This window comes from Gekko japonicus, unplaced genomic scaffold (genome assembly GCF_001447785.1).
Source record: "Gekko japonicus isolate JY-2015 unplaced genomic scaffold, Gekko_japonicus_V1.1 scaffold1029, whole genome shotgun sequence".
NCBI lineage: Eukaryota > Metazoa > Chordata > Lepidosauria > Squamata > Gekkonidae > Gekko > Gekko japonicus.
In genome coordinates, this window is record NW_015167081.1 from 555,053 (window position 1) to 579,033 (window position 23,981).

The window sequence follows — 23,981 nt, forward strand, 5'->3', positions numbered from 1 at the left end:
GATTTTGCCTGGAAAGCTTTTAAGGCCGTGGGGAGAAACCCTGCACCTTTCCTTCTAAATAATCTAAGAATGGCATTTGCACTTCTCTCTGCCAGGTAATGCCTAAGTATTTAAAGTTCTTAACCTGATCTATGGCATTTCCTTTAATATTCCAGTTGAACTTCTTGAATGAGTTACCAAAATTGACAATTTTAGTTTTAGCGAAATTAATAGATAGTAATTCGGTGTCACATTGCTCTTTAAATTTTATCAGGGCTCGCTTCAGGCTAATCCTTGTCTGGGATAAAAGAACAGCATCATCAGCATACATTAAAATTGGAACCTTTCAGCTACCTGAGAATGAGGGAGCATGAGTATCAACTGAATGAAGGCATGTGATTAAGGAGTTAACATAGATGTTAAATAAGAAGGGAGCCAAAAGGCAACTTTCTTTGACTCCTTTTTGCACTGGAATACTTTTCAATAGTTTCCCATCTTGTGTGAGAGAGTCTGGGACTTTTCAGTTTAGAAAAGAGACGACTAAGGACAGACATGATAGAGGTTTATAAAATTATGCACGGGGTAAAAAGAGTTGAGAAAGATAAATTTTTCTCCCTCTCCCCAAATACTAGAACTCAAGGTCATCCAATGAAACTATTAGGCCGTAGGTAGGTTCGGGACGAACAAAAGGAAATACTACTTTACAGAGCGAGTGATTAAAATGTGGAATTCGCTGCCAGAGGATGCAGTGATGGATGCAGGAATAAAGAGCTTTAAAAGGGGATTAGACAGATTCCTGGAAGAGAAATCTATCAAAGGCTACTCGCCTTGGTGACAGAGGGGAGCCTCCACATTCAGAAGCACTAAAGAGCTGAATCCCAGGGCCAGGAGGCAACATCAAGGGAAGGCCTTGGCCTCTATGCTCTGTTCCTGGCCATCCAGAGGAACCAGTTGGCCAAAGTGTGAGACAGGATGCTGGACTAGATGGACCAACTGGTCTGACCCAGCAGGGCTCTTCCTATGTTCTTATGTGCAAGTGGAACTAGATCTTTGGATACCATGGCGTTTTTGCTTGTTTGTGAAGAAGTACGATTCAGTCACAATCAACTCATGTTTACCCCATCCACGGGCGAGAAGCAGAGGGGGCTTGCCACTCCTCTCCTCCATGTGACGACCCAACTCTTCCTAGGTAGTCTCCCATCCAAATATTGTGGCCAACCTTGCTTAGCTTCCAAGCTCTGACAAGCTTTGGGCTGCCAAGTTTTTTAAAAGCAACACTTCTACTCTTGTAGCTTTTAGGATGGAAGAAATGGACTGCAGGATACACAGTCCACTGAAGAAAGCAAGCATGCACCCTTTGGTTTCCAGTTTGACTTAGGAAATCCATTTGCTGGGCAGGGCCAGCTGTGCTCCCAGCAATGTGTAGGAGGGGGGGAAGCGGCGTAATATAATATGGTGGGTAGTGGGATTTGGCAAGACTGGTGCTGCACACTGTAAACATAGGAATGCTGGGCACTGTGGTGCACATAGTAAGGCCTAGTCATCCTGCAAGAGACACTAAGGACTGCCCTGGAGTTCCATTCGGTTTATTGCCATCTAGTTCTATTGTCTGCTTATTGCTGTTTGACTGTCGCTTATTTTTACTGTTACTGTTGTTTGTTTATATCTAAGTGTTGTGAGCCACCCTGAGCCCGTCTTGGGATAGGGCGGGATATAAACCCAATAAAATAAAAATATTAAAATAAAATAAATACTATGCTTGCTCTCACTGGAGAAGATGAGGTTAAATAAGCTTTTGCATTTACTTTGGCATACATGCAAGAGTGGGCCAAGCAATTCAAGAAATGCAAACATGTATATCCAAAGCACTGCCCCTTTTCTTGCTGAAAAATGTGGAGATACAATACGCAAGGAAAGATACAATATGCAAGGAAGATACAATATGCAAGAAAAAAATTAACCTCGCCTCCCCTGCCCCCATTTCTGAAGTGGCTTTTCCAGCAAAGAAAAAAAAAAGGGGGGGGAGATGGATAAGATAACCATGACATGCAAATGGACCTTTGGTCTGATCTAGTGGGGTTCTTATGGCCTTGTAGGTTTGCACACCACAGATAGGATGGCCCCAAGCCAGCAAGGAGAAGCAGCATTACTAGCCCTCAAGCTGCCAACCAATCTAACTGCCGGTCATCTTTCTGCATGCCGTGATTTCTATCCTCACTCAAGAGGAGCACGATTGTGGAGAATGTTTGCCAACGTCTTGGCATGTTCTTCTGTTCCACCCACTAAGTCTGGAACTGCCTGTCACTTCTATGTCCCACACAGCACCCCTTCTTGCTAAATAAACATTAAGTAGTAGCAGCAAGAGGCGGGCGGGCTGACAACAGAAGTGCCAGGCACTGCAGCACTCAAGCCAGGAGCTGGGATGGGGAGTCATGAACCACCAAATCCCCAATGCTCAGATCACCAGGGCTGCTGGTTGAAGGAAGGGACTGCAGGCAGTTCTAGCTGGAACACTAATACCACTTACCAGAACCCTCCTGGGCCTGGGAATCAGGTGACCATAGATACCTAATCCCATGCCCCTGCCTGCCATAAAACTACACAACTTGTTGCTTGCACCTTGAGAAGGTCCACCTTCTGGCCACGGTCCTCCTCCCCTCCCCATAACTTCTGCCTCTGGCAACAAGATAATCATCCAGCTTTTCCACTCAACCTCACCTAATTCCCTTCATTACTACGGACCAGTGCTCCCTCTAAGTCACGGAGTCTTGTGAGTGAAATTTCTGCGTTGTGAGCTACAGGCATTAAAGTTGTGAGCGAGCGATTTGGCTACTGCATGAATTAGTCTGCTCTGGAGCCATCCTTCCTGAGCCCAGACAAAAATGTGTGAGCCGGAGGCTAAAAAACTGTGAGCTAGCTCACACTAACTCAGCTTAGAGGGAACACTGCTACAGACCCTGGTCTGGCATACCTTCTGTCCATGCAGGTTCCATGATTCCCAGCATAGCTTTTTACAGGGTCAAAGGAGATCCCCCTTCTCCCCTTTGCACCTGCTGGTTGGATCTAACCTATTAGGTTGCCTAACAATGACTGGCAGTGACTCTTCGGGGACTCATGCCTCCTATGTGAGATCCTGGGGGCTGAACCTGGGATCTCCTGCAAGACATGAGCTCCACCACAGAGCCATCTTCATCAGGTGCTACAAACCCTCACCTTTCCCCTGATCAATAAATGGTGGCACTATTGTTATTATTTTCACTGTCCTGATTTTTTTTTTAAATGCATGGTGCGAAAGCATGCTTTCAAAGTTTTTAAAAGCTGCCAGATCCTCTGAAAGGCACTTGCTCTCGGGTTCTCTTTCAGTGGGAGGAAAAGCTCAGTTACTAAGAGTTTAAGAGCACCGCTATGGTTGCTAACAGAGAAAGCGCAGCCTGCACTGGAGGAGGCAATTGTATTGCTGGCCTTCTTCGGCTAGCTTCCATGATGTCTGCTTCGCATGGAGCCAAGCCACCCACAGGAGCTGGCAGCTGCCTGACTGCGTGGCTTCCGATCATCTCCAAAGAGCTGGCCGTTTAGCTGCCCTCTCCTAATAAACCCCCAGGCAGCTTTTCTCTCAACAGCTGGCCAGTACTCAGAGATGCAGTCTAGTGGCACATCGAGGTCAAAGTTTGAAGAAGAGCTCTCTCACACACACACAGTACAACCCCTTGCCCTCTGAGTAGACTGCTCCACCATTTCATACAGAAATGAAAAAAACCTAGCATCACATGAAAAAACAAAACACCACCAAAATGACAACTTAGAGAACAAAGTGCTTCATTAGAGCACACGATTATTGCATCAAGAGTCATGAAGTGGCTGATATATCTGCATCACACACTTCCAAAGGGTTTGATCGAGGTGTGTGGGCACTGCACGCCAGGATCCTCTTCCCTTCATGGTACACCACTCAACGTTGCAGAGCAGAAGAAGAATAGGACCTTATTACTCTTCCAGACCCCACCCTCTCAGGCAGCTGATTGGTTTCCCTTGACCTATCTGGCCTCTCCTGACCCGGCTCTGGCTACAAGTACTTCTGAGTCAGATATAGGACCTTTTTTCAGCAAGAACAGTCAATCTGGCCTTGGTTGAGTAGAGATGGTGTGAATTTTGCCATACATGGTTGACAGTCAAACTCACTAAGTTAGAAGGTTTGGGTCCGGTGACACTTTAAAGACCGATGAAGTTTTATTCAAGGTGTAACCTTTTGTGTGCACGCACACTTGTGTCTGGCAAAGTGTGCATGCACACAAAACCTTACACCTTGAATAAAACTCTGTTGGTCTTCAAGGTGCCACTGGACACAAACTTTGTTCTGCTGCTCCAGGCCAACACGGCTACCCACTAGATTCTATGTCTGAAGAAGTTGATCAAGCATGAGCCAGTCACCTGGTCCCTTCTGTTCATGGCAAACAGCCGCAAATGCCTACTGAACAGGTTTGCATCTTTTCCCCTAAAAGATGCTGCCGATCCAAAATAATTGGCAGCCGTGAGCATCACTGGGGACTACTTTGACAAACACAAAATGGTAGGGTTTTAATAACAAACAGCATTTATTTATATGATCTGCAACTGATTTAATTGTCTGTTTAGACAACTAAATGCTGAATGGGGCAGTTACACAACAATGACAGGGGCTAGTAGAACTCAGGTTGTGCAAGAACAACACATGAGCAAAAAGCCAATTGCACTGTATTGGGTGGTTAGGAAGAAATACACAAAGCAACCTGCTAAACTGCCACAAACAGATTGACAAACAGCTAGCCTGATGATTGAAAAATTGGCTCCCTATTCATGGCCAGCAAGCAGGATATTAGCTTAACCTTTGGCTCAAGTTCCAAGAGTGATTTTTAAGCCTGTTTTTCACTTCCCACTTCCCACTGCTCCTTGGGCAGACTACATCGCTTCCAAGCCCAGTTCTCTTTGCTTGCACGTTTCCTTGGTACCACTAACTTTAATCAGACCATCAACCTTACTGCAACCTTGTCTACCCTTGACGAGGGATGAGCCAAAAAACAGGGAATGGCTTTTTCATTAATCTTTTTTGCTACTGACAAAAGGTGCCTCTGTCTAGCTGATTTTCAACGATAGCTACAAAAGGTAATGAACCACTTGTGCCTCACAGAAAACATTTCCCTGAATGGGGTTATTTGGCCTTGCTGATATAGTCAGTAGGATACGTGATCTCCAGTTGGTTATGATGGTGGACGTAAAAAGCACTGTGCTCCCTCTGACCCTGCATCTGTTACCCCCAGTAGCAGCAGTATAAAGCGAGATCTGATCTACTAGGAAACTATTTGGCATTCCCACATTCAGTATGTGATCCCTGACTGGCTGGACTCATGCTAGGGAGAAGAGAAGAGAAGAGAAGAGAAGAGAAGAGAAGAGAAGAGAAGAGAAGAGAAGAGAAGAGAAGAGAAGAGAAGAGAAGGTTTTTATACACTGCTGTTCTCTACTGTAAGGCGTCTTAAAGCAGCTTACAATCACATTCCCTTCCTCTCCCACAACAGGTGCTTTGTGAGGTAGGTGAGCCTCATGACCTTGGCTCTTGATCTTTAACAGCCCCTGCTCTTCGCTTATAGAATAGGGGAGGAAAGGATAGGAACAACAGTGTACCACCTCACAGGGCTGTTGTTAGGGCAAATGTGATTAAAGACCAGGAAATACAGCATGCTGCAAAAAGGTGAAATCGTCCCCCTCTAAAATGGGGGTCGTCAAAAAGGTTTTAGCTCACTTCAAAATGGTTCTCTGTTGACCTTAATCCGTCCTAATCATCCCTGGGGGTCTCCTTGCCATCACTTCCAATTACTTGCGCAGGGGGATTGAGGCCCTCTAGGCTTTGATGTACAGCAAGGACAGCCTTGCCACCTTCAGGGCTTCATCTGCCCCCGTCTGAGCCTGAAGTCAGGATTCTAGATGTTCAGGAAATGAACTCAATTGCTCCAGATTAATAGAGGTTACTGCTCCTAACAAACACCACAGAGCATGCAGCAAATTAAAGGTGCCATCCAAATATATGGAAGGGATATGCTGCCTTGATCAGTAAGCCAAGCAGGTTTTCACGGGAGAGCTGTGTACGATGCGTGTTCAGAATGCCAGGCTGCAAGCCTTTTCCTGACTTGAGAGGATGTGTCTATTAAAGCTTTTGCTACCTGGGGGATGCCTGAAGCAGCAGACCGTTAAGACAAGCCAGTGAGGGGAAAAAGCACTCGGAAGGCAAAACGTAAATTCGTTGAGCATTGGAGCAGGGGAGAGAAAAAAGGCCACTGAGCTCTTCCATCTTGGCTTGAAGCCATACAGATCTTACTCACCCCCCCCCCTCAAATCTCAAACCAAGCCATCCATTTTTACTAAGTTCACTTCTGGCAATTTGAGGGAAGCATGTAAACAGAGGAGAGCAAGAGGCTTAAGAAGGCAGAGCCTAGGAAGAAGTGCCGAGACAATACCGAGAGGTGTGATATAAAAGCCTGTAAGGGGAGCCAAATTAGAGATTTGGGGTGGGTGGGAGACATCTGATTCTCAGAGCCACTAAAATAGCTAGTCAAAGGAGGGAAGTATAAGCCAGCTTTCTGCTGCACTTTGGCAACACAGATGTCCACTGGATTGTTTTGCAGCTACGACTAGAGAGGGCTATGGGGTCAGCAACATTGGGACTGCTTCCTGACCGCATATATTTAATCATTAAAAATTTATATCCCACATCTATTTAATTGATACCTGGCCTGACTCTGTTCCTCCATTTTATCCTCAGAAGAACCCTGTGAAGTAGGTTACGCTGAGAATGTGTGACTGGCCCAAGGTCACCCAGCAAGTTTCCATGGCTGAGTGTGGATTTGAACTGGGATCTCTCAGATCCTGGCTTGAAAAACTAACTAGTATACCATACTAGCTCCCTTTCCCCATGAGTCCAGGTAAAAGGTATTTTCATCTCCCTCTTACTCAAGAGTGAACAGCAAGAAGGGCCTGGGCAGAGCCCTTAGCCACTCAAGCAAAGGTCAGGTGGCTCAAGGGACCAATAGCGTCCCACCAGGTCATATAAAGCACTGCACTCTGGCCTGGAGTAATTTCTCTGTTTGGGGAATCAATTGACCAAGACTCTTTACTTTCCTGGCCTAATGGACCACCTTCTTCCCAGATGAACTGCCTGCCTGGTCTCATAGTTGCTGCCTCCAGCGTTCCAGCCCTGATACTGTCCTCGCAAATGAAAATAATGATAAAGTAGACATATGGCAGTTGGAGGCAATGAACAGTAGGATGTCAAAAGAAGCTAGATAAGTGTACCCAAAAAGGTCAAATAGCAGGACAGGGCAATACAGGAAACAGGACTTTCTACGTAAAGGTGAAGCTGGTAGAAAAGGCAGAGACACTAGCCTTGTGATAGTGGAGATAAATCACAGCGATGCCAGTGAAAAGCCCACCAACTGCTATGGGGGGGATGGAAAAATGGAACCTCAGAGGGTTGTTAACCATTTGTCCTGGGAGAAATACCTTTTGGACTTCATCTTACAGTCATTAGTGAGATCACACAACAAAACCCACTTGCCAAAGAAAACCTGAAAAGAGGAAGGAAGTCCAAGCCACTTGTCACTAAAAGCAGATTCAGGGATGCAGGGGAAACCCGTGGCAAAGCTCTCTCGTCACCCAGAACCATCTTAGAATGTTATTTAATCATACCTCTCTTCCAAGGAACTCAGGACACCATACTTAGTTCTTCGCCCACCCCCGGCATCCTCACAACAACCTGGGTGAGGGATGCTGAAGACATACCTATGAGCTACATGTCATTTTCCATAATGCAACAAACAGCAGCTCCCGGGGCCCAATGGGGGAGGCTTAAGCCCCCTCTTCCCATGAACCACAATCCCAATCTGAATTGGGCCCCCATGAGCCTGGGAGTATAAATTTCAGTGGAGAACTCCAAGTTCATAGGACCCATGCTTGATGGGACCTGGGTGGACTCATATGCAGTAGAGTTGGGCTAGAGAGAGAGAGGTCACCCAGTGATCTTCAGGTCTGCTGAGGAAACCTGAAACCACCTACCCCAAGCCCTATCATGACACTTGTCTGAAAGTGACACAGTCCCTCCCTTTTTCTCTATCTGCACAGCAAGTTTACAGTCCTAAAGGATAGTCTGAAGTTATGTGATACAGAAATCTTGCTGAAGTTAATTCTGTCTGAGGGTGGTCAGTGTTTGTGCTGGGGACCCCCCCGGGGGTCCTTATATAGACCACTTTGAGTTTTCTGAACACGAGGATATAAATGCAACAAAAACAAATCAGAACCAGAGGACTAATAATATCATCTGAGGACAGATCCAATAATCTTGCTGGAGTTAACATGTCCAGGTATGGTCAGTACCCGCATGGGAGACTTCTTGGAAGCTTGATGCACTCCCCCACATTGAACTCCACCGAAGAACGATGGGACATAAAAAACCTGAAGTATTTTTGTAGAGATCTTTTAATGTGCTTGCACTTTCATAGAAGCATGAAAGGACGGTACCATATGCCTTCCCCAATGCTCTAATTGCAGCAGATGAGCATATTTAAAGGGATATTTCCCCACTCCTTGCAGAAATCCTTTTTGGCAAAAAGAGAAATGTGTGAAGCAGAGCTTGCCCCCCAACGAGCTTGTTGTGTGCGATATGAACAGAGGCCGTGTGACTTACAGAATCGAATGCTATCCCTTCCACCAATCCCTGCCTTTAATTGTATTCTGCTCTGTAAGTGGCTTAAAAGCTTTTGTGACCAAGGTGATGTAGCGCGATAGCATGAGCTACACAGGGCTCCTGTTCCATACAGGGTACAGGGTAGGAATACAAGGGCCTCTGTTGAACTTTGAACTAGTTTCACAACTCTGCAGCTGGCTTTGAACTTGCCAAGGCGCTAGGGGGAAAAACTTTTATGCAAGTTGGCCTTGTTTCCTACCAGTGGAATTTCCTGCTTGATTGGGGACTGACTGTGTGCAGGGGGAAGCCATGCTGAGAAGAGGTGGCATTAATTGACTGTGCCTGATCAGGAAAAGGGATGAGACAAATCAGAGCGGGCAGCAATTTGCACAACAAAGCAGGCACAGCTCTGGTGCAATCTGGACAAAAAACCTACTGTGAGTTTGGCCTTTAGATTCGGAAAAGGTGGGGATGTTTCTCAAGTTTTCATCCTGACTGTTTGGACTCCCAAAATCCATTTTAGTTTTGCTTCTTCTTTGAGCAAATCCATCCTACAATACTTTATTTACATGCCATTTTCAGTTTCGTCGCACTTAGTTTTTCCCAGTCAAAGGTACGCAGGCCATGTGTCAATGAACGAGCATCATGCACTGCATGTCTAGATGATGTCGTTTCATCTATTAGTCTACAAAATCAACAGTGAAGACCAAGAAGGGCAGATTAAAATATAAAACAAAACAGAAGTCCAGTGGCATCTTAAAGACTAACCACATTAATTCCAGTATGAGCTTTTGTGAATCAGAACTCACTTCCTCAGATATTTATTTATTTATTTATTCTTTCATTCATTCAATTTATACCCCACCCTTCCTGCCAAAACAGGCTCAGGGAGGCTTACATATAAAGTTAAAATACATAAAACAAATTAATTATAAAACCAATTCATAAAGTGCTACTAAACAGTATCAAATTACTGTTTATAGTGATAGAGAAATATATTAGTAGATCAGTCATAATATGATACGATCAGCATTGAAGTTAGAGCTATTACCTCCATCCATATATGCTGGCGGTGCACAGGCTGCCAATTGTAAGTTTAGGGGACAGGGCCTTGGTCAGTATTCAGTTATTGGCGGCTCCTTGGTTGAAAGCCTGGTGGAAGAGCTCTGTCTTGCAGGCCCTGTGGAACTGTAGGAGGTCGCGCAGGGCCCTAATGTCTTCTGGGAGCTTGTTCCACCAGTACGGAGCTGCCACTGAAAAGGCCCTGGCCTTGGTCGTGGCTAGCCTGGCGTTTTGGGGACCAGGAAGGGTTAAACGATGATGAGACCCTGAACACAGTGCTCTCTGGGAAACATGTGGGGAAAGGCGTGTAGGTCCCTGACCATATAGAGCTTTAAAGGTAAGAACCAGCACCTTGAAGTGAATTCAGTATGCTATGGGCTTTCAGCGCAGGCTGGATGTGATCCCATGCAAGGAAGCCCAATAGAAACCTGGCCACAGCATTTTGCACTAGCTCTAGCTTCAGATTTGGAACAAGGGCACTCCCATGTAGAGAGCATTACAGTAGTCCAATCTCGAGGTGACCATCGCATGGATCACTGTTGCCAAGTCAAGGAAGGGAACCAACAGCCTAATCAGTCGAAGATGGTAAAAGGCTGACAGCAGTGGCTGCTACATGGGCCACCATTGTTAAGAAGGCATCCAAGAGCACTCCCAGACTTCTAACCTCTGGCGCTGGCACCATCGAAGGTTGGGAGTGGGATTCCTAACCCCGGACCACCTCGACTCAGGCACAGGACCTCCATTTTCGTCGGATTCAATTTCAGTCCGCTCAGTCTAAGCTATCCAGACACAGCTTGTAATACCAGGTCGAGATCTTCTGGTTTAGAATCAGACTGGCCGCCCAACATCAGATTGAGCTGGGTGTCGTCCACATTGTGGTGACATCCCAGCCCACGCCTCCAGGCAATGTTAAATAACACTGGGGAAAGCACCGCCTCTTGAGGCACTCCGCAAATCAGTGGATGCCTTTGGGACAGCTGTTCCCCTAACACCACAGTTTGTCCTTGACCCGGAAGGAAGGAGGAAAGCCACTGCAAGGCAGACCCCTGAACCCCAGTGTCGACAAGGTGGTGGATCAGTAGCTGATGGTCAACCACGTCGAACGCTGCTGACGTCTAACAACAGCACCACCACCGACCTACCCCGATCCAGATGTCTCTGGAGGTTGTCCATGAGGGCGACCAGTGCCATCTCTGTCCCATGGCCTGGGCGAAAGCCAGACTGGAAGGGATCCAGTATGGAAGTGCCATCCATAAAGCTCTGCAGCTGAATCGCCACCGCCCTCGCAATTAGTTTGCCCAAATAGGGCAAATAGGAAACTGGCTGGTAATTTGCCAATTCAGCTGGATCCAAGGATGGTTTTTTAAAGAGAGGGCGAACCCCCGATTCGTTAAGTGCCCTAGGGAACAGTCCCTCAGAGAGGGACTTGTTGATGATCTCCCTTAGGGCACCTCAGAACCCATCACAGCCGGCTTTAATTAGCCACGATGGGCACAGGTCAAGGCTGCAAGTGGTAGGGCATACAGTTGTCAGCAATCTGTTGACTTCCTCTAGGCTACGTAGACTGAAATAATCCATAACCTGACTTTAGGGTTGCCAGCTACAGGTTGAGAAGCTTCTAGAGAAAAATAGACTAACAAAAGCAACAAAACTGATAGAGAGTAGTTTAAAAAACCCCAATAAGTATCAGCAGGAGAAAAGGTCCCTTTATATATTACAAATTCCCTCTGGACCAAAATACCTTTAAGAGAACTCTAGAAGGCTAAATGCAAGGAGATAATAGGAGCCTTCTAGGTCAGGGAGTTCCACAGGCATAGCATCAATTGAGATAGATCAAGATGGGTAGCTGTGTTAGTCTTTAAGGTGCTACAGGACTCTTCCTCTTTTATACCAGAGTAAGATGCCCTTACTCTGGCAATTACAGCTGGTCCTACCCACTGTATTGTGAGTGTGTGCCTTCTATTTCCTACTGAACCCATGCAATCAAAATCACTTGTAATAGAGGGAAGGATTGTAGTGCAGGAAATACTGGGCATGGTACTACCATCAGAGACCACATGCACCTGACAGGTGACACCAGAGTCAATGTATATAGTGGATTTTATTTCTGCCCTGCCCCTCAGTCCCGCAGGATCCCCATGGCAATGTATAAGAAAATTTAATTGGGGGTGGCTCCTTCTTCTCCAATGCACAATCTTGTTCTAGGTTCAGCATGGCTCAAATCAGATTATCTCACAAATGCTAAGGAAGGGGCCCCTTTTGGAGGGTGACCCCTTTTGCACATTCAGTCAGAAGGAAAATTTAATGGGGCTTAACCCCAAATCAGTGGGTATAGGATTGTTCATTATACCACCCACTTTTTTGCTTTGGGAGAATAGAGGTCATGCACACCCGCCTGAGAAGAGCCTGAATGCAGAGTTTTGAGACAGCAAAACTTGTGATCAATAATATACCCACTAAGATGCCATTGAGAGTTTCTAGCCACAGGAACAAATAGACATACACTCAGCCTTTCCATTTCACCATCCACATGGACTAAAAATTAACAACAGCTGCTTCCTGTGTTGTATGCTACATTTATTGGAGCTTTTTAAACAAATTACTGAGACCACTGCAACATTATGGTGGAAGAATCTACTTGCAACATTCTCAAAATGCATCTGTTTATTTGCTTAATTTGTATTTTATTTCCTGTTAGAACTCAAGGCAGGGGATGCCGGAGGCAGCTTCCCATCAGGGGACTCCATCCAGACCTCCTTCGCTTCAGCAAGGTTGGTATCTATCAGGTGTCCTCCCAACCAATTATATCCCATCTTTCCACTTTGTTAAAGAAAATAATAAAGCCCCCACGGCAGTTTACAAAGAATAAGGCTCTCAAAACAAACCCTTTGAAATAAAACAGACTGGGAAAACAACACACACACACACAAATATATCATCAGCTATCAGATGTTCAGGAGAAGAAAAGAACCCATTAATTAGCGCAAAGAAAAAGAAGAAGTAAAGCAGGTACCACGTGATTATCTGCCAGGGTGGATACAAATCAATGTTTCTTAAAAAATTGGAATTTAAACCGATTTAAATGTAAAGTGATTTAATGTGAGAATGGCCTCACGGTGTTTGGTTTGGTTTACATGTATTTCATTCAGCTTTTAGATGTACCTCGTCATAGGAATGACGCTTGTAACTGTGTAACATCCCCTTGTATACAAGTGCAGTTTTACCGTGCTAAGACGGTTTAGTTCTGGGTTAGTTTCTGCTTCCGCATCGCTGGATCCAAACAGATGCATTTAAGAAAGGGTTGGGAAAACCATGCCATCCTTGTGGAACTGTCCAATGCTAAGGAGAAAAGCGAGGCCTGGCAGGAATCAGAGGGGGCTCAAATAGTATAAACTGGTTCTTTTGTGAGGGATCGCCACACAACAGGTCTGTGCAGACAGCTGCCAAGTGTAGAAATAAATCCACAGACAATTACTATCATGCCTGCTGACTCTGCTCCACACCTTTACGTTTTCACAGTTCTATCATGCCTGCTGACTCTGCTCCACACTGGGACTCTCCATGCACTGGGACCTACACTAATCCATACCTTGAAAAAACAGGGGTACAGTTCATACATTGTCTCCCAGCCTATGCAAACAGGGCCTTGACTGCACGGGATTTGGGGATAGAAGCCTGTGGGCACAATCCCAATCCCCCCTACACATTCGTCTGTATAACTGATGACACTTTGCACTGGACGGTGGCCTCCATCATTGGTATAACCACGCCTGTTAGAAGAAAAGAGCTGCTGCGGTCACATAAGTGGCAGGGAGTCTGCAACACCTTCCATGCAGGGATGCTGCTTGAGACAGCTGGCACTTACATGCCATTCCTCCAAGCCATGGGTCCACCAGGAGCTGCACATGCTTCCATGAGCAATGGGGGAGGGCACACGCTGATGAACGTATTGAGCCAGCTACTTGTTTAACAATACAGGGCTGTTATGGAGCCAACAGGAGAGACAGTGGGGTTCCTGCATTTCTGTTTAGACAGTCTTTGCGGAAATCAGATGCTTGCAGTGTCAGAATCACTTGACACTGTCACTGTGCAATGGTTCCCTTCAGCAAATTGCACGCAGGTACATGCATGCACAATATGCACCCAAACACAGAAGGAAGAAATTTCTCAGAAAGTTCCACTACTGTCGCTTCTATGGTTGAAGAGGCAAGCCACATTCTAGCTTACATTTAAAAAGTAAAACTGAAAAAAATAACACCGCCTGCGGTTCAGAATGTGGTTGAAACATTCTGGCTCTTCCAACTTTTTATTTTATAATATGGTGTCAGGAAACTAGAAAGACTGATGGTGGATTCTAGGGCACTGTTTAAAGACCACCTGTCGAATATGTACGACATCACGGGAACCCTCTGACTCATGATATTCATTCTATGAGTGCAGAACAAGCTGTCCATTTCCTGATTTTGTAAGCATATATTTTAGAAGCTGAGATTGCTTCTGTTCAGTTACAGAACTAGCCAGGCGCATCTACGATGGAAAAGGCGTAGTTCTGTGTCCAAGAGAAGAAAACTTGTTGCTAAGAGACCTGTTGCTAGGTAGGAAGTCCCAGCCCTTGTATCACAAGTAACTGGCTGCCTATCATCCTCACAAATCAGGCCTTTTACCTTGGTGTGGTCTCAGACACAATTAGGCAGACAGCGCAAAAATCTGAAGAAATATACTAGCGTAGGGGTATGCATCTCTGTCTCTCTGGACAGATGATTTCCTTTAAAAATTGCAATCATGTAACTACTTTAGATACTACCCAGTGAAAAGCCTATCAACTGCTCCCACTGTGGAAAACTGAAACGTAGTTTTTCCTAACAAATTGTTGGGGCTCAAACGTGTTGAACTATGTCTTGACTTCTTGTATACCATTGGAGTGCTGTGAGGCAGAAGTCAAGACTGCGAACAAATGGCCTGTACTCTGCCACTCCATTCAGTGAAGCTGGCAACCCTTCCCCCACTTAGATTGGAGGAGTGCTAATTCCGGCTGGAGGAAGGCTCCCAGCTTCGCTGAGCTACGTGGTAGGGATAATAAGTATAAAGCCTGAACTCTGGATCACCCTGTGGAACAACTCCAAATTCTGCACCCCCAAATAAAGATTGCAAGCCCAAACATTTCAGTGTAACTGATAATGCGCATATGTATCCCTGCTCTGCAAGTCATACTCATACAGGAGTTCCTTACTCATGTGGAAGCCCAAACGTGCATATAAAGCTTCTCCCTGCTGTAGACCTTGCCATTCACTTTTGCCCCATGGACCCGACTTTCTTCAAAGCCAAACTCTACAGACCTTTGGGTTTTTAAAGAGTTGGGTCTGGGGTTCTCTGGACCAAATATGTGTTCTGCATAGCCACACTACAGCTTATTTTAAAAAATAAAGTCCAAAAGAGCTAGGGATGCCACTGGGGGAGGGGGGGAGAGGAAGGGTTCCTGCCCTCCGCCCCCCATAATTTTCCTGTGCCAAAACAGCACGGGGGGGGGGCTATTTCCTCTATTTCTACTGCTCTGTGTGAAGTATTCTGTGACAATGGAGGAGCAAAAATGGGGAAATAACTCCCCTGCAGCAGTTTTTTTGCACAGGGAAATGACTTGGGTGAGGGCAAGAGCCTTCCTTCCCCGGAGCAGCATTCTGAGCCCATTTGGGTTCTCCTTTATTTTGTAAAGGGGCCGCAGTAGCTCAGAGGTTAAGACACTGAGTTGCAGACTGGAAGGTCGGTAGCTCGGCAGCTCGAGACCCTAGTGCTGCATGACGGAGTGAGCTCCCGTCTCTGGTCCCAGCTCCTGCCAACCTAGCAGTTCGAAAGCAAGAAATTGCAAGTAGATAGATAAGTACCAATTTGGTGGGAAGGTAACAGCGTTCCACGCATCTTGTCATTTAGTAATGCCAGCCACATGACCACGGAGAAGTCTTCGGACAGTGCTGGCTCTTCAGCTTGGAAACAGAGATGAGCACTGCCCCCTGGAGTCGGATTCGACTGGCTTTCAAGCAAGGGAAACCTTTACTACCTATTACCTTTATTTTGTAATAAAAGCGAGTCAGCTGCTGGGAACCCAGACCTAACTCTTTAAGAATGTGAGCGTCTATTTTGATGCTCATTTCCAGTCATCATCAAGCATTTTTGTATCAAAAAATTATTATTATTTTTGTCTTTTGCAAGGTCAGTGTAATGGCAGAAGAGGAGCTTCATATAATAAGAAGAACAAGTAATACAACTGAGGTCTAAGAGGGATATATTTGGGGTCTGGGAGTGACTTCAGTAACCAGGTGTGGGTTTTTTCCTGCCTGTGAAAGGTACAGCTCATACCTTATACCTCCCACCCATATCTCTGTCCTGCCCCTCACAGTTGCTAGGAATCCAATTTTCCTTGCCCACATCATAAGGATAAAAAAGGAAGAGTGCTGCCAAAATGAAGCACACCTTTTAAATAATATTAATGCCTCCCCCAAATGCTCTGCTTTGGACAATGTTTTCCAATTGCAGACTGAGATTTAAATCCAGAATTCAAGCCTTCTCTTTGATACTATACCGTAATCATTCCCTTTCCAGCAGGTTTCCCATTTCCCAGAAGGAGGGCTCTTGTCATCTTTTTGCTGGAGACAATCTAAGGAAAGAGAACGGAAAGAAGTGAAGTGTGTAACATACTAAAATGCGTTCAACAGGCTTGTTCTAAGGAGTTCAGATCCTTGTTCAGCTACGTGTTTGCTGGTAGCCTCAGACATGCCATGGACTCAATGTGCCTGGTTCAGAAGTCTGTTCTCGATCACGTCAATCTGGAATGTGTGGAAAACATTCAGGTTTGCCTACCGCTGAGAAGAGAGGCAGAAAGGCTACAGTGGAGCAGACATTTTCATAGCACAGCTCCACAGGGGATATTTTCATAATGTAGTTCAGACTTTTCTTCCTGATCTCAGCAGGCAGACACCTCATGCCTCAAGCCAAGGGATTTACCCCCCAACTCTTTGGTTTTCTAGTTCACTCGGTGACTGAGGCTGCTAGAGGGTCACAGAACGAACCAGTGACTCCTCGTAATCCAGTCACAGAATTAATCAGGTGCATCACGACCGCCCAGCTAAGCCGACAGCAGTCTGACGTAAATACAAAATTAAAAAGAGAGAAAAATCGGACATTCTCCTCCACTGCCAAATTATCCGCCTCGAAGTCTATTCACTAGGCTCTCAGACCTCTGGATAAGAAGGATTAAGGAAAATCTTAAGAAAGCCAAGGAGCAAAGGTCAAAATACAAGCAAGCAAACACCTCAGAAAGCAATCAGCACAGCACGCTGTACATTCTCCTCACGCCCCACTTCAGAACCCTCAAAAAGAAGGTTTGGGGAACATATTCACACAGAGCAGAGGTGATTACAAAGGAGCTGTTACTCATGTGAAAATGAAGGTGGCGTAGTCCCTTGAGAAGGCTGTACTGCCAGGAGTAGGGGGGCTCGATTCAGGGTTGTATGGGATTGTGAGGGCTTGCATTTAGCTACCAAACTACTTCAGATTGTGTTTTCTCAGGCACAAGGGCCTAACTACATCATTCACTGTCTTTATGTCACCGCTGGGCCCTGGTGACTAGAAATGCACTGGGAGTTTCTTTTCTTTTTTTAGAACTGGGGAACTTGAAGATCATGACAATTGATTGCTATAACATTATAACAATTTTACAATTGCTGATTAAAAAAAAACACAAAAAAAAAACTGTGGGAAAGAAGGATGGGTAACTGTAGTATCTGAGGTAAGGGGAAAAAAACTTCCTTGTAGATACTCTGTTACCAATCTGTGTAGTTGTTAAGAGTGCTGGACCAGTATCCGGAAGATCCAGGTTCGAATCCCCACTCGTGCCATAGAAGGTTGCTGGGTGACCTTGGGCCAGTCACACTCTCTCAGCCTAACCCACCTCACATGGTTGTTGTGAGGGAAAAAATGGAGGAGACAAGAATGACGTAAGCCACTTTGGGTCCTCAATGGGGGGAAAGGTGGGATATAAATGAATAAAAAAATAAAATAAACACAAATGCCTCTGCATTCGTAGTGGCAACGGAAATTACCCAGAGCATCATCTCCAGGTAGAAGCCCCCTTCACGCAAAGGCAACTTAATGCTCTCTTTCATTGCCAAAACTACTATCAATTTGCCAAGGGGCCTGCAATGCTTGAAGGAAGCAGATATGAAACATTTTAGTATTATGGGACGCAGCGACAACTCACCGTTCCCAAGGTGCAGGAAAACTCCCCCAGAAAGTCGTGTTCATAAAGCTGCATACTCGACTTGTCTTGGTCAAACAAAGCAAATTTCAGCTTCTGAACTTCCTCAAAGCGGTACTCGACGATGAACTTCTTGGAGAAGGCTGGGTTGAGGTTGTTCACAGCTGTTTCTGTCCTGTCGATCTACAAGGACAGAAGTGAGGGTGAGAAGTGAATTGATCAGTGGGTCCACTGAACAACGTAAAGAGGAAGAAATACGTTCTTGGAACAGTGAGGCTGATTCCAAGTGCCTTTACTGTATTCACCCTTCTCCAATGTGGACCTTTGAGACGGGGGGGGGGGGAGCAATTTTGCAGCTTTGCAGAAAAGTCCAGTGTCGCCAGGGAGAGTTTGACAAACCTTCATGTGTGGCCTGAAGATCTCTTGAAATTACAACTGATCTCCAGACTACAGTGATCTGTTCCCCTGGAACACATGGCTGCTTTGGAGGGTTGACCCTGTGGCATTATACTCCACTTAGGGTGCAGTCAGACATGCATTTTGATCCAGCTTTGGTACTAATAACTGACAGATTAAAAATGCCTGTTTAGACGTCAACATCTGCCCCCCGTTATTGAGGAGTCGGCATCCCGTGGGCACCTGTGTTTGAATTGGATTAAACAGGTACCTGGTTAAGTCCGGTTCAAACAGTTCTCTACGGGTTCCGTGCACCTCTCCGGATGTCTGGTCACTCTGTCACGCAATCATGCAGTTGGGGATAATTGTCCCCAGCTTCAGCCATTTTTAAAGGCATAGCGAGGTGCGCATATGCGTATATGTGCATATATGACCGATGGCTGTGAAACTCCCGTGTTGGTGCTTGGTCACCCAACCGGTTGGTCTAACACAATTCCCCCTTGTTTACCTGCTTGTTGCCTTGTTTACGAAATCATTTTAAAAAGACCCCTCCGTTCTAAGTGCCAAGGTGAATTCTAGGGTAAAATAGTCCCTCGCATTGTGCCAGCCGGTATTGCCCTAGAGCTCATCCCCGGAACTTGTTTTTTCCTCAGACATATCCCAACGGTTTTCCTGGGCGGGAAAACTGAAAACATGGCGGGTGTGAGGGGACTGTCTTGGAAACGGGATGAGGTATTGGATTTGCTCTCCTCGTAGTTTAAAGGGGGGGGGGAGAAGGCATCTGATCGATTCATCGCGTTATTGTGATGGGTCCAGGATGGAATGTGTGAGCGAACAAATTCTGTCTCAGGGAGAAACGGATTATTTAGCAGCGTTTTCAGATCGCGTTAAGGCTGCCATCTGACTACCACCCAAATGGAACAAATCTCTCTCTCTGTGTAAAGAGCCTTCGGTTCCTCCCCACACCCCACTGTCCCCAGGCTCTACCCCTAATCTCCAGGAATTTCCCAACGGGGGGGGCACCCCTATACCAAGAAAAAACCCCACCCCATAAAGCATGTCTGAACTTTAAAAAACAACAACAATGAATGAACAAATAAACATGTAGCATATAAATTTATTTTTAAGCCAACCCATGGTGAACAGGAAGGTGGTGAAATACTGATAGCTGAAACAACCATTCAGTTTGCTTTATATGCATCTGCAGTGCCAACTGCATAAGCTGGGAGGAAATCAGAGTGACACCATTATTGAGGGGCTCACTGGAAGTCCTCTTTATATCATACTATTCTTCACCCTGACAATGTCCACATTGGGTTAATAATCTTTTTTAAAAAGTCAGATTTCTATTATATCTCAGGATCCGATCCTCAGCGCATAATACGCTAAATAAAACTAAAAGCCTTCCTGTTATTCCTTTCAGCACTGCACCGGATTGGCCAGCAACAGCCCAGAGCCACCCCGCTGGTCCTCCTCCATGTGGGCTCTCCATAAGGGCAGCTACCTTGGAGCCACTGAGCAGCTACCTTGGAGCCACACTACAAATAATCAGAACCATTTTCTTGGAAAGGCAAAAGGACATGTACATATTGAGCCTGGAAGACGAAAGCAGCTTGTGGAATAAAGACAGTAGAAGGCAGAGGGATGGAAACAGTAGACAACAATAAACGACAGGGGGACGTACAGATCTGCAATGAAGCCCTCTGACGTTTCTGGCCCACAGCCAAGTAGCTCAGAGAAGCATATACCAATACCCCACTCCACTGTATCCTCACAACAAATTTATGAGAGAAGCTAGACTGAGAATGACTGGCCCAAGATCACCCAAGGAGCTTCAGGCCACAGTGGGGATTCAAACCTGCATCTCCAAGATCACAATCCGACGCTCTTCTTGACCACTACACTACACTGGCTTATTTCATAGTCTGACTGTCTGTGGGTGGAAGGTTTAAAGTGGCAGAATGATGGGATTCACAGAACACAACAGGTGGGCAGGGGAAAGGTTAGCTGTCCCCCCCCCATCCATTAATTCTGCCCCACAAATGACCTCCAGCCCCTACATTAGTGTTACGTGAGAAAGGCAAAGCTGGGAAGCATGTCTAGTTCTGCACTTCATGTCTCTATTCAAAGATGTGCTGTAATTCTGTCCAGGACTGTCAGACGCTTGGACTTCCAGACAGACTGCTCAGTTCGGCTTGTAACGCCTTGGTCCTGCCTGCAGCCTTCCTTTGCAGAAGAGGAGGCTCACATTGTTTCAGAAACATACAGGGCGCTTTATAAAGTAACATACAGAAATCCCAGCCTTTAAAGTGAAGCAGTGGGAAAGAAGGAAGGGAAATATACTTTGGCTTAATTTCAACTGGGGACAGGCCAGGGCAAAGCTTCACAAAAGGGGTAGGTTTTTAAGAGGGGTTTAAATTAAAAGAGGGAGGGAGAGGGCCCCCTGTGTAGAGTTGCCAGTTCTGGGTTGGGAAATACCTGGAGGTTTTGGGGGTGGAAGACGGCAGGTTTTAGGGAGAGGGGGGACTTCAGTGGGGTATCATGCCATAGAGTCTACCTTCTAAAGCAGCCATTTTCTCCAAGTGAACGGATTGCTGTTGCCTGGAGATCAATTGTAAAAGCGGGAAATCTCCAGCTACCACCTGGAGGCTGGCGACCCTACCCATGTGGCTGCCTGGGGGGAACTTTCTAGGCACACAGTGTTAGTGAGGGAGAACAGGTGGCATCTGTAGGACCCAATCTTGCTGAGGCCTAGTCTCTTGAGGGCCAGAAACCACCCAATTTTTCCTAGAGCAGGTGTTGTTCGTTGTTTCCATTCTCTTCTCCTGGCAAACCACTGCTGATTAAAATTCCCTGGCAACTTCCTGTCTTCCTTTTGTTCGAAGTCCTTCACTACTACGGGCTGCAAGTTTTCATATGGTAACCAGGTCCTTTTAGTCATACAAGAGACATTCACACCGTACATTTATGGAGAACAAAAAAAAATGGCCCTCTTTTTTTCCCTCTGTCAAAAGCAACTCAATGCAAACAGTTACAGCCCAAGCAGGCGGCGATTCCAAACTCAGCGTCCAATATTCATCTGCCATGTGCCAGCGCTGTTTTGGATGCCAGGATGTACTTCCACACGATCTGTTTTCCTGGCTTTACAGAGCACCTTAATTCTTCTCTGCATGCTCACTTTTAAAACTGAACCAAGGGAGGAGAAGGGGCAAAATCCCTCACACCTCCCACTTCTTGTCAGGCTGGTAGCAGCATTTTGCAGGGATCTAGCATGGGGCCTCTTCCTAGAACTCGTACCGATGCCGCTCACTCCATCTGCCTTGCTGGCACCTGCTCAGCTATAGGCGGGAAAGAGGGGGGGAGAGCTACAGTAAAGTTTCACTTTCATGTAATTGGCTTATCTCATTAATGGTACATTCCTAGAAAAAGTCAAGCAGGAAGAATGACAGTTTTTTGGCAAACAGAACGAGATTTCCCGTGCTAGTGCAAGCCTTCAAAAACACCACACTCCACAGCAGAGGGAAAATATGCTGACAATTTCAAGAAGTAGAAAGACTAAGATACCGAATCACTAATGCAGATCAGTCTGGGGAGATTCAAGACAGTGGTCTTCTTTTCTGGAGGGAACGGTTTGTTCACTGCAGCTAGGCCCTGTCCTAAAACAGTCCTGCATTCTCACTGGCCTTAAAAAGAATAAATTCTGCTGCAGGAAAGCTGAGCACAAAAGGACGTCTGGAAGCACAGGCAGCATAGGAGACCATGACCTTCTACCCTCCTTTTAAGGATCTAAGTAGACATTACAAAAGGCACAGCAGAGGCATCTGTCTATCCCCTGCTCTACTTTGGAACATCTAGAACGTTATATATGAAGTCCCAACATGGACTGCAGGGCAATTCAGAGCACAGTCACAACAACTCACTTTGCATTCAGGTAGCCATAATGTGGAAATGGGGAAGGGCTGGGACATGGGGAAAGGCAGCAGTGTACTCGCCATGTCTGCTTAGGTCCTAAGAAAGATCCAGCATGGTGTAACGGTTAAAAGTGTCAGGAGAGCCAGGTGTCCAAGAAACTTACTGGGCAGGGTGGCCAGATCTCTCTCTATAGCAGGAGACTACCTGCCACCAGGCTCCCACTGGCTGCTTGGTCAAGCAACAGGAGCAATATTTTTTAAAAAAGGAGCATTGTAATGATGCCACAATGGCATTTCCCAATATGGAGTTGGCAATCTATGGAAGCCTGCCTTGGAAATCCCTTTACAGTGGCCAGGGCAGTTCTGAACCTTTCCATCAATGTCTTCCACCAACCCTCTCTCAGGAAACTGCTGTTGCACAAGAGCTTTTCTATGAGCTATGGGGGAGTGGCAAGGCCTAGCCTAGGAAGTGTGTGTGTGGGGGTGCTTCTTCAGAAGGGCCAATCATTTGCACACTAACAATGTTGCTGTAAGGCACGTTTCCCACTGACCAGGAATACAGACTACATGAAACTGTAAGACAGATCAATAATGTGAATCAGAAGAAATAAACGCCACGCCAAGGGCTGTCCCATTCTTTTAGCAGGTATATATTCCATCTCTCCAGAGACCTGCTTGAGGTAGCCTTGACTCTAGATCAGAAGTCTTCTTTTAGAGCCATCCTGCAGGAATGGCAAATCAAGGTGGGAACCAGTGTTCCCTCTAAGCTGAGTTACTGTGAGCTGGCTCAGAGTTTTTTAGCCTCCAGCTCACAGATTTTTGTCTTAGCTCAGGAAGGATGGCCCCAGAGCAAACGAATTTATGCAGCAGCCAAACCGCTCGCTCACAACTTGAATGCCAGTAGCTCACAAAGTGGAATTTTTGCTCACAAGACTCCACAGCTTAGAGGGAGCATTGGTGGGAACCCATGGCTTCGGGGAGACTCACACTTCCCCTAAGCAGCCAACTTGGCATACACCACCAAAGACCCCACTGCAGAGGTGGGAAGAGGTTTGGGGATTGTTAGATCGTGCTAACAAAGGACTCGTAGAGTGATTCAGCAAGTGATTCAGCTTTATTGGAAGTAACGAACAAGCACTCAACTCAGTAAGAAACCAGAACAGTTTAACATTGGGAGCTAGCCTCCTTTTAAACATTACCGGGCTAATATAGCCACGCCTATTTACATTTAACAACCAATGAGATTGATGAGTTAAAGACCAATGGGAGTCTTTCCCTCGCAGGGAATGGCACAGTTCTGATTGGTCGCTGTTGCAGAGCGACCAATAGGAAGTTCGTTCAGAGGAGCCCTGGTTTGGCTCGAAGCTTAACATGGGAGTCCTATGAGGTGATTCATGTAATCGTTCCAATACATTACAATTCCTCCCCCCTAAGTTAAAACAACATACCCTTGTTTTATTATTTACATACAGTCAAGTCATGCCTTTGTACATCAGCTATTCCAAAACACTTTATTGCAATCATAGTCCTTGAGATAAGTCGGCATTTGCCGCGTACGCTGAGACCTGCGAAGCGGTGCAGGCTCTATGGGCACACAAGGTTGTGAGCCAGTGTGGGGTTCAATATAGCCTGGTTCAGGCACCAACTCTACTGGGGTTTCAGCCCCGCACACAGGGGT

General features: G+C 46.0%; 1 protein-coding gene across 1 annotated transcript in view; it reads right to left on the reverse strand.

The window, feature by feature from the left end:
* The window catches only part of CPNE2 (copine II), a 169,039-nt gene that overhangs the window by 65,860 nt on the left and 79,198 nt on the right, over window positions 1-23,981 (reverse strand). The window contains exons 3-4 of the mRNA XM_015412816.1: window positions 18,000-18,179; window positions 16,323-16,397 (exon numbers count right to left, since the gene is read on the reverse strand). Of these exons, the coding sequence (XP_015268302.1) occupies window positions 16,323-16,397; window positions 18,000-18,179 (255 nt within the window). The remainder of the gene's footprint in view (window positions 1-16,322; window positions 16,398-17,999; window positions 18,180-23,981) is intronic.